General features: G+C 42.1%; 1 protein-coding gene across 1 annotated transcript; it reads right to left on the bottom strand.

The window, feature by feature from the left end:
- Window positions 1-271: 271 nt before the first annotated feature.
- On the bottom strand, window positions 272-13,027 carry LOC145398644 (protein toll-like). Its single transcript, XM_080271449.1, has 5 exons — window positions 11,726-13,027; window positions 2,863-3,013; window positions 1,988-2,124; window positions 1,411-1,677; window positions 272-491 (listed from the first exon to the last, which is right to left on the bottom strand). The coding sequence occupies exons 1-5, from the start codon at window positions 13,022-13,024 to the stop codon at window positions 279-281; spliced, it is 2,067 nt and encodes a 688-aa protein (XP_080127575.1). The 5' UTR covers window positions 13,025-13,027; the 3' UTR covers window positions 272-278.
- Between the last annotated feature and the right edge of the window lie 2,135 nt (window positions 13,028-15,162).

Here is a 15,162-nt window from a genome sequence, read left to right as displayed (position 1 = left end):
TTGGATACCCAAGGGAATAGCAGGGTTCTAAAATGAAAGTCGGGCAGGGGTGTGAGAGCTGTCTGGTGCTTTGTAATGGATGCCAACTTGAAAAATGATTAAGAACCACCACCTGAAACAATATATCCTGTGAAACCCTGACCTAAATTACAGACAGAACAAAATGGCAGAGTATAATATGAACCAATTCAAAATAAAAACATCAACACAAAGACAAAGCTTTAGCGCTGCAGGATACTCACAGCAGCATCACTGGAGGTTACCCCACATTGCTAACATCAACACATGTACTGCTTGGAGCCAGACTTGCAAAGCTCTAGCCGATCAGTGTCTTTGCGTTTTCTGTGGTTACGCTGCTTCTGTACCATATCTTGAGGATGTGGCATCATGTATCGCAGTTTCTCCCAGAATTTGGCATCGCCCCACCGAACGTATGTTTTCATTGACACATATAAGCGAAGTTTCTCATCAAGTTCCTTTTGTGGTGGAATCTGTGAAGAAATAATAAAATGCTGTGTAAAGAAATTGACATGCTGTAGACAGGAAGAAAATTCACAAGTGGGACAACTGTCAATGAATAATGTAATGGCATACTGAACTGTCATGACTTAACTTGTGCATGCGTGCACGTGTATTTGACCCAACCGGTACCACATAACTTCCACATTTAATGAGGTGACTGGGTTGCTTCCTTATAAAAAAATAGGCTGGAGTGAAATGATTTATGGACAGATATAATGTCCTTTATTTATCTTAGCAAGTCATTTATTTCTTAGTGTTCAGAAAATGCTGTGAAAGTAAGTTGTAGAAATGATATCATCATCATCCCATCCTCAACTCCAACACCTTGCTCCCTTCACAGAACCTCTCAACAGGCAATAGCCATGAATACTCACCCTCTTCCTAACACATACCAATTACGGTACTGTTTCTTCTCCCACATCACACACTGGCTTCAGTTATACCAGACCTCTTTGACACCCTATCTATATGCACTGTTTTAAATACATCCTTATTATCTTCATGTGTTTATCTTGACCCATTCAGCAATGCCACATCTCACTCCTACAGCCCATTCTTCCACATCACAGTTATCATAAATTTCTCTCTCACACAGTCTATCCTGCTTCTACAAGTCTAATAAAACAGGTCATTTCTAGGGCATTCACACCACCAATCAATATGGGAACCATTCATTCTTAGTGTCAGAAGCAGTACACGTTCTACAGGGTCCTCTTCACTTCATACTTGCCATACTATCCTTCAAAATAGTAAAGTTTACCTTTCAATTAGTTTCTTGTGTGAACCATTTGAAACTCTCAGACACGTAACTATCCACTGACTCACTGTATTACTAAATTTCATCAGTCTACTTACTAATATATAGTACTGAACCAGCCATCCACTCACCTCCCCATAAATAATAACGATGATTCTGTTTGTGCCGTCATGCAGCGCCTGTGAGTGTGCAGCTCGAAACTCCAACTGCCCCCAAACACTCTCAATGAAGTTGGGGGATAAAACCACCAGCGTGCGTCGCGATGCCTCCACACTGCGCACTATCTGGTTCTGGATAAACTCCCCCGGCATCCAGTCACGGTAATGCAGGCACACTCGGTACTTGGGCTCACCAGACTCCAGTCCCGGCACAAGCACTTTGTTGACAAATTCCTCATCCTGCATGGTTGGAAGAAAAGCAAAGGGTGTTATCTTGACAATACAGGCACTTATCTTGGCTTTATAGGCAGTTATCTTGTCATTACAGGTGGTTTCAGAAGATACTGTTTAACAGAAAATTTACAGCTGAGGATTGTTAAAATTTGTATGCCATTTGTTCATGACTCAGTGGTGGTCTAATTTACATTTATGTGTAACATAAGTACAGTCCCTCAACTACTATCTTTAAAACAATGTACAGTACTACTGTATAACACATGAAGGTGTCCCTCTCCAGCACCAAATCCTTCAGTCAGAGAGTACAACACACCTTATGAGAGTAGCTAATGAAGGCATCGTACTTCTTGTCAGCATCAAGTTCATCTTCTGTGATGGCCCAGAGACACAGGCGGTGAGTGAACAGCCACACCTTGATGCCTTGCTGATACTTGTAGAAGCTTACTGTGCCTGTTACAGGAGAACAACAACACAGCTTTTATTAACATTTATCATCTACTATACGGAATACGACAAGACACTCAAATTTTGCTAAGTTCATGTCTTCTCATAGTGATAAGTAATTTATTTCCAGCAAAACTTGGTAATCCTACTTGACTGCTGACAATTTTTAAAGTTAACACCACCTTATGTATCAATAAAGAAAATTTTGTGGCACTAAACCCATCATAATTTTATTCTTACCTTGTTAAACCAAATTACTGATAAATCTACCCTATTAAATTCTAGTTAAGTTCAGTTTAATGTTCACTATACTTAACCTACGGTGTATTTTTCCTAACCTAACAGAGATCCTCAATCCCTTTTAGCTCAGTTCATGGTCAAACATAGCTGGATTTGTGGGTTGGTCTCATTTATACCTCATAACTTAGACCACTGAATTTCATCAGACCATCACTTTGTACTCAGGTTGTACTGTAGGAGTGGTCCAGTTTCATTGGTGTAAAAATAAACTGTACAGTCAACCCCAACTCTGATAACCTATACTCTGCTGACTTTTCTCACCCAGAATTATCATTTCTCCATCCTGAATGCTGAGTTGTAACAAGGGTTAACACTACAATTCACACATGATCATGATAAAGTGCCAAGGAAAGGATGTAGAGCTGCAGCACTGTCATAGTCTGCAGAATGACAAAAATTACTGCCAGGTTAAGGTACACCAACTATACAGAAGTGCAGTCTTACCCAGGACAGCGAAGATAATGAGGACGACGAGGATAGAGATGGTAGTGACGAGGACCATGGGTTGCAGGAAGAAGGGGCAGAGGCCATGTTCACTGAGGGACATCAACGGTTCTCCTCCACCTCCACACTGCAGGTCATCAAAATCCAACACCTGAAACAAAGTACAGTCACAGCATCACCTACTATTCCACTGTATCTGCTTCAAACTCATGGCTTGTCTGTCACTTTCCTCCCTGATACACACAAAATGGAATCATATATGGGCAGAAAAATATACCAGGCCTCTCTCAGCATAGTAATATTAGCCACTGGAAGAACATGAGACTCAAAAGAAGTGAAATATTAAGCTAGTTTTGGTTTTCAGTTGCAAAGTACACAGTAATACTGTATACCAGTAATTTAGCACCCGTTGGTCTAGTGGATGGAGTACCTGAATCAAAATTATAGTCTAGTCAGGCATACTGGCTCCATTCCACATGGAAACTGGAGGTTCACCAACTATGTATGAGTAATGCCATCAAAGATGTAGGCTGGTCATCTAAATTTAAATATACTGGACTACAGTATGGTAGCTTAGCCTCAGACAACTAAAACTTGAAGGGGGTAACTGGCAGCTAACATTACAATTATTCTTCAGGTGTATGGCACCAAGAGTGACTGCCGATAAGAAGTTGAACAGAACTGGGTGAAAACTTTAATGACGCTGACCATGAAAAATGGATGTGAGAGAAGTTATACGTTAACCCCTTCACCAAGATTATTTATTCTATACTTTTTTATCTTGCTTTCTCCAATCATAAACTTTGAAGAGACTTTAAACAGGAGTGACTACATATACCTTCCACTCATCTGTTCTCTACATGACCTCCCCTAAGCTGAATAAAACTGTCTGGGAGTAACAAGGCTAAAATAAGAGCACATCCCTGTAATAAGCAACATGATCTGAAAAACCACCATACGAACAACCTGTAACCTAGAGAATATGTAAAGAGTAAACCAGTGTGCCTCTGACCTGAAGGGCAATCTTTAGGGCAATGACAGACTTTTTATGTAAACTATGACCTAGCACCATATTCTAGACCTTATAGCAGCTTTTTCTCAGTGATATATTTTGTTTGTTATATCACAACATCCTCCTCCTTGTCATTTATTTTTAGTATCAATACAGTTTGCATCAATAACATACAGGATGATATTGAGGAGTACTATGCAAAATAAACCACTGAGGAAGAGGTGTTGCAGAAGCTTCAAAGTCATTTAGAATTTGGGCCAGAAAAGTAATTTCACCTTTTGAATCAGGTGATTTAATCTACTACTTAACTCTTTAATCGGGTGGTATTTTTTATGTCATTCGTGCTCTTTCCTGATTACTTTATTCAACTTGTGGAAGGTGGGGGCGCTCACCATCCACTCACTCGATGTAGTGCTACTCTCGGGTGTCTGCCCTTTCCTCTCCTCCTGTCCTTCCTTCCTCTTCTGTCTCTCTTTACTTCATTCTTTCCTTGTCCTTCTCTGCCTATGGGTGACTTTATATTCCCTCTTTTGTCTTTCTTTCCTTCATTCTTTCCCGTTCCTTCTGCCTGTGGGTGACTCTACACTGAATGACAAGCCAAATGATTTCCTGTACACCAGGAAACCATTTACTACACTGGGTGGTAACCATATAACCTAATTATGGCGCCTGGGGGTTTAGTGAAAATTGTGGCGCTTCAATAAGATTGAGCCGGTGAAGGTTTATATCCAAGGGACGGTTGGGTTACTGCTCACGTACTGCCACTCAGGGATGAGTGAGACTGGTCACCCTCATCTTAAATGTCAGGACCAACTTGCTTAGCCCCGGGCTCTTACGCTCCTCATGGGGCAACGTAGGATTAGATGATGGATGGATAAAGTTTTCTATCTATCTATTGCCAGATAACTCAATCCCGTTCGGGGTAGACACAAACAATTCGCCTCCAAGTCGCCCTGTCCCCCGCCATTTCACTCCCCTGCTCCCAACTCACACCCCCCGCTCTCATATACCTCTCCACCCCATCCCTCCATCTCATCCTCGGCCTCCCCCTCCCTCTCCCCCCCCTCCACCTCACTCACATACACTCTCTTCGTCAGTCTTTCACCCTCCATCCTCTCCACATGGCCAAACCACCTCAGTGTGTTCCTCCTAATAATGCCTATCACATCCACATTCACACCACAACGCTCCTTTATATCCTCATTCATCAGCCTATCTCTCCATGCGACTCCACAGGCTCCTCTTAAAAAACTCATTTCCACTGCTCTCACTCTTGACTTGTGTCCTTCCAACAACATCCAAGCTTCACTTTCATACGTTAGAGTTGGTATCACAATACTGTCATGTAGTAACTTTTTCACTTCCATGCTCACTTCCCTGTTTCTTATCACTGCTTTCAAAGAACCAGCAACCTTTCTTCTCTGCTGTACCCTTTCAAGAACTTCACCCTCCAAACCTCCATCCTTACTCATGACACTACCCAAGTACTTAAACGTACTCACATTTTCCAATTTCTCACCATCCAACCTTGCTGTACATTCACTGACTTCACCTCTCTCAAACACCATCAATTTACTCTTCCCTACATTCACCTTTAGATTCCATTTCTTGCACACTCTCCCAAATTCATCCACCACACCTTGCAGCTCCCCTTCGTCTTCACTCAACAACACAGTATCATCTGCAAACAACAGTATAGGGAGTTTCCAAACACTACCCTCTCTGACCAGGGCCACTCCAACATCCACTACCCTACCTTGTACCTCTTTTATTACCCCATCCATGTACAGATTGAACAACCATGGAGACATGACACATCCCTGTTTCAACCCAACCTTCAAAGAGAAAAATTCACTTAGTTCACCATCCATGTACAGATTGAACAACCATGGAGACATGACACATCCCTGTTTCAACCCAACCTTCAAAGAGAAAAATTCACTTAGTTCACCATCTACACACACTGCAGCCTTAGCACCGTCATACATACTCTTCACAGCATTCAGCAACTTCCCATCTACTCCATATATTCTTAATACTTTCCACAATCCTTGTCTATCGACCCTGTCATACGCTTTCTTCAAATCCATGAAAGCCGCATACAACTTCTTTCCCTTCTCTAGAAACTTTTCCACTAAAGATCTAAGAATGAATATCTGATCTACACAACCTCTTCCCTTTCTAAAGCCTCCCTGTTCTTCAACTAATTCCTCTGTTCTTTCTCTAACTCTGTCAATAAGTATCCTATCATACACTTTTCCTATTATACTAAGAAGACAAATGCCCCTATGATTACCACACACTTCTTTTTCCCCTTTTCCTTTGTACAAGGGAATAATTATACCTGACTTCCAATCCTCTGGGACTCTACCTTCCTCCCAGGCCAATCTGCACATCTCCTACACCCAGTCTACTACTATCTCTCCCCCATGCTTCAGCATTTCATCACACACTCCATCAATTCCTGGGGCTTTCCCCAATTTAACTTTCTTCATTGCTTCCACAACTTCTATCCTACTGATTTCTTCCTGTCTTCTCACCTCCCTTCTTCTCCCAGCCATTCCCCAGCCACTTATACTTGCATTACTTCCATCCTCTATGTTCAACAATTCCTTAAAGTGTTCTCTCCATCTGCTCACTTTTTCTCCCTTCTCCACTAGTAATCTACCATTTTTATCTTTCACTCCCCTGCTAACTTCACTTCCACCCTGTCTTACTCTATTCACCTCTTTCCAGAACATTTTCTTACAGTCCCTCCACTTTACACTCAAATTCCTTCCAAATTCCTCATCCACTCTCTTCTTACTCTCTCTTACTAATCTTTTCACCTCTCTCTTTCTTTCTACATATAACTCTCTCTTCCGCCTCTCAACTTCTTCCATGCCCCTATTTCTCATCCATTCATTGTATGCTTTCTTCTTTTGTGCCACAGCCTGTCTCACCTCTTCATTCCACCACGTTGTTCCTTGCACCCCCCTCCGTCTTCTCTTCATCCCACACACCACATCACATGCTGCACATATTTCTTCTGTGAATATCCTGCACACACCTTCCACGTCCCCCTTCTGCTCCAATTCATATTTGCCCAATCGTTCCTCCACTTCAGTCTTAGATTCTGCCTTTTTCTCATCCTCTTGTAACCTTTCCACTCTCCTTGCAAATACTCCTTCTGCCCGTCCTTCCCCTCTTCTATTTCTCAATCTTATTTGGATTTTTATTCTGCCCACCACCAAGTAGTGGTCAGAAAGTCCACTCCCCCAACCTCTATACACTCTTGCATCCATTACACATCTTCGCATCCTTTCATCCACACACACATAATCAACCATTGCCTTCCTTTCATTCAGTTCATCACCCACCCTTCTCATCACTCGCCATGTACACCTGTGGATCATTTTGTGCCTGAAGAGGGTATTGGCTATCACCAACCCCCTCCCAGCACAAATGTCCACTAACACACTGCCATTCTCATCTACCTCAGCAGGCACACCCCACTCCCAAACTATTCCATCCACCTTCACATTCCCTACTTTACCATTCATATTACTGATCAAAAACTCTCTCTCATTCCTTCCAAACTTTTCCATGCACACTTCCACATTTGTCCAGAACTCTTCTCTCACTCTGCTTGCACGATCTTGCGTTGGTGCATACACGCACACAATCGCCCACATTTGTATTCCAACTTTCAATCTTACCTACACAATCCTTGACCCAACTGATCCATACTCTCTTATGCTCTTCTTCCATCTTTTACTCACAACTATACACACTCCTTCTTTTGCCCTCTCATTCTCACTGAGTCCTGCACATATACCCCATCCATACTCCAATTCTCTCACACTCTCACCTCTCCATTTAGTTTCAGTTATTCCGCATACATCCACTTTTGCACCCTCAAGCACCTGGACAATCTCTCTCTCTTTCACCTTATCAATCGCACCTCTTACATTCCATGTTGCTATTACCATGTCCTTTGTCCGGTCCTTGGTCGTTATCTTTTGGTCAGTCCTTGTCCGAGGCTTCTTGTTCGTCTTTTTAGTTAGTTGTTTTCCGGGGAGGGGCACTAACCCTCTGCCAACTCTTTTAGTTGCTTGTATGACAAGCAGGGATACTGGGGGAATATTCTTGAAAAAAAAAAAACCCTACCCCCAGGGGGTTTTCAAAGTGGAAAAGTTGCAATAAGTAAAACTATTCCCAACAACAGTAATATCATCAGGCAGCAGCAAAAATAAAACTAAACAGGACATCACCTGGATTCTGAGAGTTAATCCTTACTATCTCTGGAGGTTGGTGGAGATGACCATCATCCACTCATTTGATGCAGTGCTGTCTACCTCTGTGATGACTCCACACTGAGTCACAACCCAATGGTTTCCTATAACCCAAGAAACTACTATACAGTATTTATAACACTGGGTGGTATCTATATAACCCAATAACAGGACGATGTGGGGCCTGTCTGTTAACTGGGTGGAGATACAAATGTGGCGTTCATCCAGGAACATACCTTCACACTTCTCCCCAAGCCTAACTGTGGTGAGGTGTGTCTGTGCTGTTCACTGCACAGGATGGTCCTGCAGGGGTAACTGATTACCTGTGATTGATGGGTCTACTAGACAGACTGACCAGGGTCACTCTTCTACTGGTACTATGGTGCAGTACAACCTGTACTACTACTGTATTACAACCAGTTCTCCTAATACTACTGCTACCTCTGGAGGATTTTATTCTTCTTATAAGAGACCTTTTGTAGTGGCGATGGTGCCAGCAAAAGCTGACCTGAATAAAATCATGATGTAGCAACAATAAAGTATGACATCCTCTGAATGAAGTGGTTAAGTACAAAATGATCCAGACACAGCTTACATGAGGTTGTGCTCCAGAATCCCCAAAACAACAGCTTCAGTGTAAAGCAGCTGCCATTCAGACATATTTAAGCTGACTGCTACAGTACATACTGCCATTCCCCATTTTTCTCATGTTAGGGAACTGACTCACCCACAAATAGCAAAAACCTACAAGCCCCCACAGCCCTAACTCAACTATGTGACTGGATGAAATCCCTTTGTAGTGTCCCAGAACATCACCAGATATCACAATCTACTTGTTTAAAATGTATTTTAAGATGATCTAACAAAAATTTTTGTTCAATCATTCCACAATACACCTTATACTGTGCTAATGTATTTTGTGATGGCTTACTTATCCACAAATAACCAAAACCCACGAAGCTGAAAATGTAAAAAACTAGAGATGAATGTATAGCAGATATACCTAACCATGGGGCCACCAGACATCCTTGTCTCTCTCCAATAAAGATACTGACCACCTTCTCAAGTATCCATCCTCCCTCACACAATCTTCATTACTATCATAAAAACTCTTTATGGCATTCAGCAACTGCCATTAAATATCACACACACCCAGCAGATAACACCTTCCGTAATCCCTCCCTGTTTACTGTCTTAAATACTGTATCTTGCTGACCTTCTCATATGCCTTTTCTGCAAGTACGGTATCTGTCATAGTAGTGGTAGTAGTACAGTACTATCTGCAATCAGGCTTATTTGGATGTGAAGCCAGTGAAATGAAGGACATTTATGCATCTGGGTGGGTCCTCTGCTTTCAAGATGCTCTGGCATCACTGTGGGATGGCAACCCTCTCCAGCACCCAAGTGTTTGTCTTACTGTCAATACTTGATCTAATTTACACATCCCCTACCACTCCACAAACTATCCTGTTCATCATTAACCAGATGTACAGTCACCTGCATTACTTTCTTCATCACTGTTTTTTCATATACCATACAAACATCACTCACCATGCTTATTCGAGGATCATATTGCTCCTCACATCATTCACCTTTTTTATTACAAAAGTGTACAGTCACATGTCTCACACACGCTCTCTACAATATGTAAAATCTGCATACTCATCAACAACTGCTGACTTACCATTCCTCAACCCCTTCACAGCCTTTTTTTCACTTCTGCCTCTAACATTCTTTCTTGTACATCACATTCCTTTTAGTCCATCATTCAACTCACCCTTATTTACCACTCCCCTGCTCTCCTTTTGTCATTTATTAATTCTCATAAGTCTTTCCATCTCCTTATTTCACTCCCATTTGTTAGCATTCCTCCAATTTCAACCATCACACTTTCTCATAATCATTGCTACATTTTCATACTTCTTCAAAAAACTGTTTCCTATTTTAATATTTGTTTTCATTTTCATCCAGTCTTTATATACCTTGTTCATTCTCACTCTCTTTAAAAACATCATGCTTTCCATATACTCCCACTTTCTTCATCTGAATTCCTTTCCTGTATCCAATCCATCCACTTCTTTTCTCTTCAACTGTATTCCACATCCCATCAAGCAGTCCCTTCTTGCTAAATGAAACTCTTCTAACACCAGACATACTCTCCACATACAGTACTTCCCAAATGCATCCATTCCTAAACTTCTCTGTCTTTTGATTATATTTATCTGCAACTGCTTTGTTTTCTATCTTTTCTACCCACCTTTATTCTTTCACTGTGTACCCTTGCACAATGCTGGAGAGGGAAGTTTCCTTATGGTGGCACCATTATAACTGCCCACTGCCCATTTATACATTTGTCCCTCAATTCTCTCCCTTTTCTTTCCTTGAATGTGGTAGGCGGGGGCACTCACCATCCACTCACTCAATGTAGTGCTGCTCTCGGGTGTCTGCCCTTTCCTTTCTTCCCTCCTTTCCTTCCTTCCTCCTCGGTCTTTCTTTACTTTATTCTTTCCTCGTCCTTCTGCCTACCGGTGACTTTGCATTCCCTCTTTTGTCTTTCTTTCCTGTTCTTTCTGCCTATGGGTGACTCTACACTAAGTGACAAGCTGAATGGTTTCCTGTACACCAGGAAACCATTTACTGCACTGGGTGGTAACCATATAACCAAAGCATGGTACCTGGTGGTTTTGTGGGTAATTGCGGCATTCCAATCGGATTGAGCCGGTGAAGGTTTATGTCCATGGGATGGTTGGAGTTACTGCTCATGTAATGCCACTAAGGGATGAATGGGGCTGGTCACTTTCATTTTAAATGTCAGGACCAACTCGCCTACCCCCGGGCTCCTATGTTCCTCATGGGGAAACGTAGGATTGGATGATGGTTGGATGGATAGATGGAAAGGATGATGGTACATGGCATGAGAAAGGCAATTTTAGCCAGCAGTCCATCAGACTCATTATAAGATAAGCCAGAGGCCACAACTGTGACAGGGTAGTACTATTACTACTATCGTTACCTACTACTACTACTACTACAGCACTTCCATCACCCTTCTTCCAATGCTCTTTTCAACTTCACATCACAAAAAGTTTGTGATCTCACAAGTGTCCCTGCTGTCGTCTCCTGACTCTTGTGTTATGAGGCTAACACACCCAAGCAACCTTGTCTCTAAAACACAGATCAATTGATACATAACTTCAGGAGGATTATGTCCTAGTGTCTACTTATGCATGGTGACAGCTGACTGCTCTGTTAAATCATTCTGTCAGAGGTCTATTGTATTCCTTGCAACAGCTACTAAACTGATGGACAATTTGCCACATTTGAACCTGGGAAAGCATCAGTTTATAGCAGTCTGGCAGATGACTGGCAGATGGTACACCTGACAACCATGATGTACTGTCTTGCTTACTGGTGGCAATAGCATAAATGAATGGGGTTAATAATTATTAGATTAAATACAGCACTGGTGGTGAAGTAACTGTGATGTGTGAATGTCAAAAAGTGATGCCAGACCTCTGTTTCACACTGATGCTGCACCAATTTCAAACATGGCATACTGTACACTTCCAATACTAACCTTGCGGGAAGGAACATGGAGAAAGTTGACAAGATGGAGAAGGTCGCAGTTACACTCCCAAGGGTTGTGCCCAAGACTCAGAGTCATTCCAGTGCGGTTCAGGAACTCCAGGACGGGAGGTGGCAAGGCAGTCAGGTTGTTGCCTCGTATATCAAGAGTGTGGAGGCTGGGAGGCAAGCCACTTAAATTGAGTGTTGATAACTTGTTATTAGCCAGGATCAGAGTGCTTAATTTGGACAAGGTAGGGTTGTAGATGCCTGGAAGGGCACTGATGCTGTTATTGGTCATGTCAACGGTGAGGTTGAAGGTGTGATTGGCATACTGAGCAATGTCCAAGGTTGGAATGTGGTGCAGGTTCAAGTATGAGCAGTTGGCAATGATTGTTGTATCATGAGGCCTCCAAAAGTAATCACAACTGTGATTGGAGTTCATCTGGCAGGCAAGTGCCTCTGTGTCAACTTCTGGCAAATATGTAACAGCTGAGGGATCTCCAAGCTTATGGCATGACACTTGATCCATATCCTTGACTGTCAACTTAAACAAATTGTTAATGCCTCTAAAAGACAGACCTTGTGCTACCCGGGCAAATCGGTAGAGGAAGCAGTCACACACCAGTGGGTTGCCTGCCAGTGATACCTCCACTTCCTTCTTCTCTAATAACTCTCCCGTCTTTCTCATATCATTAAAGTTCATAGTTGTGATGGTATTGTTCTTGAGGTTGACACTGACACGACTACTAAGAAAGTCGACAGAGGTGTAAGTAATGTGCTCAATCACATTCCCTGACAAGTCAAGAGTCTCTAAGTTGATGTAGACAGTGCCAAATGAACCAGGGATGCATTTGATGTTGTTGTTGTTCAGGTAGATGTGTTTCAACTTTTCCTGGTTATCCAGAGGGAAACTGGGGCTAACAAGAAACCTGAAGTCTGACTGTGCAAGGCTAAGCAATGGGAATTTGTCATAGGAGCAAATGCCCTGTACCTCAACTGTAGTTATGTTATTGAAGCCAAGATCAATATAGGCCAGGACTGATGGAGACGGGAAGGATGAGCTTTGAATCTCATTCAGCTCATTGTGATCGAGATGCAGCTTAACCAGCGATCTACACTTTCGAAAGATTGTGTCAGGGAGGCTGGTGAGGCGATTCTGTCCTAAGTTCAGACTCTTCAATCTGTTTAAACTGTCAAATGTTTGAGGCTGCAATGAGGCAAGGGAATTCATGCTGAAGTCTAGAGTCTGAATCAATCCTGTGTCAGAGAATACAGCTGAGTGTATAGTTTCCAATTTGTTGCCACTCATGTTTAGATGCTTTAGGACTTTCAGACTGCTAAAGAGGCTTGCCTGAACACTGGAGATTTCATTGTTACTTAAGTCTAAGAAGTTCAGAAGCCTAACATCTGTGAACAGTTCCGACCTCAGTTCCTTTATATTATTATTCTGTAAACTTAAACTCGTGAGCGATTTCAAAGGGGAAAACAGGCTGGCAGGAAGGTATTCTAGGTTATTATCTGACAAGTCCAATGTCTCTAATAGCAAGTTGTTCCTGAATAAAGACTCAGGGAATAAAGTGAGTTTATTATGTGTAATATTTAATATTTTTAAGTTTTCCAGACCCTGTAGATGTCTTTCATTTAGCTCTCCTTCACTATTTTTTAGTATAAATGAAAAATGGGTGATATTACTAGGAGACTGCCCTAGCAAAATCACTATTTCACTGAATGTGAGGTGGCTGTGAAGAGGACAATCTTGGATTTCAAGTCTAGATACACTCTCATCAGTTCGGCAACCACTGAGCACATTATAGTCTGTGTTTCCACAGTGAACTCTGAGCAGTCGTGGTTCTCCTCCATCTTCAACGGATTCCAAGGAAAAATGATTGTGACACGACAGTGACTCCCCACTGGTGGCTGCCACCCACACCAGCAGCAGGGAGGCTGGTACCCGCAGCAGAAGCAGCAACATGGCGGTGGCTGTGATGCACACTCACCAACACATCACATCATCTTGTGCCAGCCATCTCCATCTTCATCCACACCCTGAAAGTAGTTTGACTTAATCATTTAACACATACCAGCAATCAACAATACATACCTATGGATATATACTGTAGTACAAAAATAATGAGTATTTGGGAAGTAAAATGCAAACCTTCCTCTGCTTGGAATTTGTGGAGGCACCCTAGGAGAAAGGACTGAGCTCTTCATCCTTCTTGTCAAACACAATGTCACACTGAGTATGGAATGAATCTCAAATGCAGCAATATGTCAAGCAGGGAAGTTCAACTGTTCCACTGCCTGTAATATCAATTTAAGCAATGCCCAACTTTGTTTCCCATGGTGGATGCAAATGTATTAGTGAGCCCATGTCAAAACCAATTATTGACACAAGCTGTCTCCTTTCTTCATGCTGACTCATTCAGTTTTTTCACATAACCCAAGGAGAGTAGCAAGAAGAGAAAGTGGATGTTACCCTTTAAATGGGGTACCTAGTACAGTGCCTCAATGATTTCCACTGGTGTTGGATTTCACTTCTAGTATGTACAGTAATTATAGTACTTTATGGGAAGATACCTAACTTACACTGAAAATGAGTCAAGACATATGTTTCCTTTCAGAGCCCAGTCACCAGTGCTTCATTAGTGTGTGGGCAATATCATCAGCACCATTTGATGGTACAGTTGAGAAGAGTCCTTAATCTACATGTTTTATGAAGGCAAAGCAGCAAAGATTATCCCCTTTTGTCTGTGTCTCTACCTTTACCCTCCCTGCTTGGTTTTCCCTTATCATGTACCTTTATATGGCATACATTCAATATAAGTACTGAAGAAAAGGAAAGAAACCATTTATATGAAATCTCTGGTAGCTCACCCACGTCCCATGGCACCTGGCTTTTGTTCTGACATCACACAGACTGGGAAGTGAATGGAAACTATGAAGGCCACTTTCTTGGGCATGAAGTTTTTGTAAGTGTGAAAGAGAGTAGAGGGCAAGGGAGCTTTGGATGGTATTCTTCAGGGTATAACACCATCACTACCTCTCATTTTATCAGGATATGATTTTCAGTCTAAACCTGCCAATTCCTTACTACTTGTTTTTGTGTTAGTTCTCATGCTACTGGTGGCAACTCCCTCACATTCACCAATCATGTTAGCACTAACATGCCTGTAGCAACCACCAGTCAACAGTACAGAGGGGATTCATTACTTAACATTGTCTGTCCATGGAATCAAGCCATCCTAACCACTTCCCAGTCCTGCATTCTGTCACCTGATCTATACCTGACTGACAAAATGTGTGAGTAACACAGGATGAGCAGTCTCCACTTAGGAATTTTCAATCACAGTTTACAGAACTCAGCCTTAGTTCTGACACACACACAATGGGAAGTGAAGGGAAGACAGGGAAGCCATTCACTTAGACAAAACTTCTGTGAGAATG

This window comes from Coenobita brevimanus, chromosome 46 (assembly GCF_032717465.1).
Source record: "Coenobita brevimanus isolate Jiangsu-jjx chromosome 46, ASM3271746v2, whole genome shotgun sequence".
NCBI lineage: Eukaryota > Metazoa > Arthropoda > Malacostraca > Decapoda > Coenobitidae > Coenobita > Coenobita brevimanus.
The sequence above is the reverse complement of the archived record's forward strand: the minus strand, read 5'-3'. Positions and strand labels throughout refer to the sequence as shown.

Bases quoted from the DNA above. Each gene is read 5' to 3' on its own strand.
- LOC145398644 (XM_080271449.1), bottom strand. From the start codon at position 13,024: ATGAGTGGCAACAAATTGGAAACTATACACTCAGCTGTATTCTCTGAC. The intron at 3,014-11,725 runs GTTAGTATTGGA...ACTTTGTTTCAG, and splicing joins TCCATGTTCCTTCCCGCAAG to GTGTTGGATTTTGATGACCT. The intron at 1,678-1,987 runs GTGTGTTGTACT...CCAACCATGCAG, and splicing joins TCATTAGCTACTCTCATAAG to GATGAGGAATTTGTCAACAA.